The 4345-nt window shown below is 40.0% G+C and overlaps 1 protein-coding gene across 1 annotated transcript in view; it reads right to left on the reverse strand.

Moving 5' to 3' along the window:
• Positions 1–4000, reverse strand: part of LOC107707836 (thrombospondin-2-like) — a 20902-nt gene extending 16902 nt beyond the window's left edge. Inside the window, exons 1-3 of the mRNA XM_016511931.1 lie at positions 2986–4000; positions 2129–2685; positions 1748–1832 (exon numbers count right to left, since the gene is read on the reverse strand). Coding sequence (XP_016367417.1) covers positions 1748–1832; positions 2129–2685; positions 2986–3220 — 877 coding nt within the window. The 5' untranslated portion in view covers positions 3221–4000. The remainder of the gene's footprint in view (positions 1–1747; positions 1833–2128; positions 2686–2985) is intronic.
• Positions 4001–4345: the final 345 nt, after the last annotated feature.

The following is a 4345-nucleotide window of genomic DNA, read 5'->3' on the forward strand; positions in this document are numbered from 1 at the left end:
ACACAGCGGCCTAGCATGAGCGAAAGCCCCGGCTTACCGTGAGCTGAGGCGGCGGGATCGAGAACGGCGGTCCCGGCGGATCCGACGAAGGAGATGTGAAAACGGTGAAAGCCGATCCGGCCATCCACAGCGCGAAGTTGATTTATTTTCTCAGCGACCAGCACGGATCAGCTCCAGGCATGACGAAGCAGATATCGTCCTCTTTTGGAAGGCCAAACAAAGTAGTTTTGCTTTCACAACGAAACACACGGCGGGCTTGAGTGAGCGGCGGCGAACGGGCATGCTTGAGAACGGCGCTACCAGCGGATTCGACGAAGGAGTGTCTGGCGGGCTTGTGGCAACCACATGTGACGACCCCGGGCTGGACTCCGCTTCGTCCACGGTGAATGCCTATCCGGCGATCCACAGCGCGAAGTTGATGTATTTCCTCAGCGACCAGCACGGATCAGCTCCAGGCATGACGAAGCAGATATCGTCCTCTTTTGGAAGGCCAAACAAAGTAGTTTCGCTTTCACAACGAAACACAGCGTTGGATTTGAGACTTTAGTCTTTGCAACTTTACAGATCTGCTTTATGCACCAAGAGCTTGTAACACTCCAAAGAGAAAGGAAAAATTGAAATCGCATCATATGACCCCTTTAAGTAGTTCAGAAGGAATAGTATAATATTAAAGTCTGGGTGGGGCAGTAGTGTGAGTTACCCTAATAAACTATTATTAAAAATCTAACATAAAACAGCATTTAGATTATATATTAGACTGTTGTAAATATCTTCACTTGATTCTATTGTTATTGCCAGATAACAAAAAAAGGAAGGACAGCATCAAAGATAACTTCATAATTTCTGGATAAATGATGTGTATATTATCATCACACATAATTATATTATATATATATATTAGGTATTTGTTAAACATACTCAAGACATTCCAAACATTTCTACACCATGATAGTATTTTGGTTTGAACTCCATTATGTGAAGCCAGGACAGTTTGTCTATATTTGTGGAGCTCATTTAATTCTCAAGTGGCTATAAGTGAGTGTGTGTGTGTGTGTGTGTGTGTGTGTGGTTGCATTCATGTTTAACTTTAACTGCCCTTCCTCCCTTGGCCTTATGACCTACTGACCTGTCTATTTGACCACACACATGGTCCCTTTGCTTCTAACAAGATAAAATAATTTAAAAACAACTAAAGATGAACTACATGCAATATTTGTAAAATTACAAAAACATACCAATCTTAAACCTAAATCACAAATTGCCGATGTGCTCTGAAAACACTTGCAAAGTCAGATGGGATTGATGGATGGCCTGTTTAGACAAATACAGGCTTGTAATACATGCACATTATGGCAATTCCAAGCTAATAATCTCTTCAGTCATGCTTGTTGCTGCTAATCTGAGTGAGTGTGCACAGGTCTCCACAAGCGTGAGCAATCTAAACATGTTTATTTAGAAATTTAAGTGTCAAGAGCCAAAAACCTTCCCCTGAGCGAAGGATGTCAAAAATCTGCAGTTTAAGAACCCATTCTTTCCACAGCCACCATTCGGCTGACACTGAAGAAAACCTAAACACAAAATATTCCAACAAAAGTGGACATCATTATGGAACGAATCCCTTCCTGTCTGTGAGTTATATATTCCTACAGCAGTTCCAATTAAACAGGAACTTCATCTTGATCCCACAAATCTTTTTTGGCTGGCTAAAAGTGTTAAAAGGATGTTAAGACTCACAAGCCCCTCCTACCTGGGTTTCCAAGATCACATCCCCTGCTCTCCAGAATGTCCTCAAGTGGGGTGTCAAAGATAAAACGTACATTCTGCAGCAAGCCCTGAAAGAAACAACAGCTGCTGTCAGGCTTACTTTGCCAATTTTCAACCATTCACATAGATCTCCCAGGACTGGGAAGTTGGGTTGGATTTACAGAACACTGGAGGATCAGCTGTAATTTATTACTCCGTTTCCAGCAACTTGCTTGGCATGCACTGCTTCTACTAATGCCAACTAAATTGCCTTACAAAGAGCAAACATGTATCAGTTACTATTCTTGATATCCTGTAGCTTATGTCCTAATGCTTGCTACTGGCATGCACTTTATTTTTCTTGATTATGGGAGGTCAAACATACCCTAAAATGGCTTTCTCGTGTGGCCCCTTTGGCCAGATACATACGACCACCTGTGCCGCTCAGGTGTTCATAGAAAGGTTCATCGAGAATGAAGCTATCAATAAGTCCACAACCAATGTACAAAGTTGCCGTCTCTCCATGCACATAGAGTGTTACATTCTTCCACTGTGAATCCGAGAGGTCTACATCCTCAAAAGAGATCACATTGCGTGAGCCATCAGCCCACCAGTACACCAAATCTAAAGTGTTAGTTCTTCCGTCCGAAACAACTTCAAACTGTCTGCGCTCTCCGGGGCCTTCCAGTGCAAGAATGGTGCCACAGGATGTGCGGTCCTGGCGCAGAGTGGCTGTCAGAATGAAGCCTTCATTGTTTTGTATCTGCAAAAGAAGTTTTTGTAGCGCGGAGGAGCTGACTGAGGGGAGCTGGTCAAAACGGATGAAGCGGTATGCTGGAGCATCGCTGTCCAGGCCTTTGAAAAGCTTCACACCGATAGTCTTGCGTGTGATCCCACTGGTTTCAAACAAGTCAAAAACGGTCTCATCTTCCAGTTGTGCATCTAAAAATGAGTACATGTTTAGTTATTTTACATTTGGTTAATCTATATTCAATTTGTCACTATATACACAATCTGACTCCATGTTTATTGAGCTATATGGAATATTTTACACCACAGGTGTCATTTAAAATGAAGGCAAAAAGGTGATAAAAGATGGTGTAACACTGAAATGATGACCAGTCACAGGACACAAGAAACATACTTTCCCTTGTACATAATATATATATATATATATACATACAGCACAGTAAATATGAATATATAAATATGCAGTAATATACAGTAAGTTTACAGTATTACCTTGAGATTTTACGGAGGTGTACAGAAGCAAAAGGGCCAACATTCGGAGACATCGTCGGAGAATCATTCTTCTATGGATAAGAATGGTAACCAAACATAAATTTTTCACGTTAATTAAATTACCTGCCCCACAGTGGCTCTGCTCAGCTAAAAACCAGGAGACCTCACCTAGTATTAAAAATACATTATTAGACATGCCCAAATCCACTGAATTTATCAGGCTGTCCACTGGCATGCGCAAATGACAAACTGTTCCAAAGCCTGTGAACGAGTTTGTATAAAATATATGCTGTAGCCTATATAATAAAACTGCACAATTATACAAACAAATACATCAAAGGTATTGAAACCTTTGTCAAAGTGCGAATTACAAAATTACTTTTAAAGGGTCGACTTTTCAAAGGAATTTCTGTCAGTATTTTTCAGGGCACAATCCTTTGAGATTTCAGTCGCGCAACCAAAATTGTCTTTTTGGCGTCCATAAAAACGTTTTTGTGATTACACCTGTCATATGTACGTACAATAAAGTATTTTACTGACGAATGATAGCTACTGAACAATAAGCGAGTGATCGGCGTAGAGTTGCTATGGTTACCTGTTCAAGAGCTTGCAACGCGCGCATCTGCTTGGCGCACTCTGGCTAAAATAAAATTTTTGTGGTTGTGAATCAGCAGTGAAAACACTCTTAAAACGCATATACAGCCTATTTAAAAAGAATGCACACTTTTAACAACCTGCGCCACATTTGTTTTGGCTTCAAATAAACCAGATATGTGACAAGCACCTCACTTACCCGAACCAAAGGTGAACTCCGTTAATTACAGCACAAATTAACTAACAAAAAAAATATCTATCTATCTATCTATATATATATATATATATATATATATATGTGTATGTATGTACAAGACGAAAATATCTATCCGCGCTACTTCTCAGCCAGTTCCACAATGGTAAACCCAGGATAATGATCAAAAATTAATTGCGTAAAACCTGGAGATGCCACGGGTCCCCAAGCGCAAAGTTTAAAATACGCGCTGCCAAGATGTGCATTTTATAATCAGCTCTTGAGAAAGATCCTTGTTAATTACATAATGCACAGAATAGGGATGCCTGCCAAATCATATACATTATATGATTTTATGTCTGCTTTTGAAGGCCAACTGCAGCATTAAAAACATTCATAAATGTTTATAATGGCTTCTTTAAATGCATTATAGTACTATCACTTTGATGCAGAGGAAAGGTCACATCATAGCAAATATAATTTCTGAACTGTTCAATAAATAAATGCTCATAGTGTGAAAGTACAACTTTTTTGTAGACTGCATATCTAGCAATCATAACTTAACTTTGATAA

This window comes from Sinocyclocheilus rhinocerous, unplaced genomic scaffold (genome assembly GCF_001515625.1).
Source record: "Sinocyclocheilus rhinocerous isolate Xijiao unplaced genomic scaffold, SAMN03320098_v1.1 scaffold1243, whole genome shotgun sequence".
NCBI lineage: Eukaryota > Metazoa > Chordata > Actinopteri > Cypriniformes > Cyprinidae > Sinocyclocheilus > Sinocyclocheilus rhinocerous.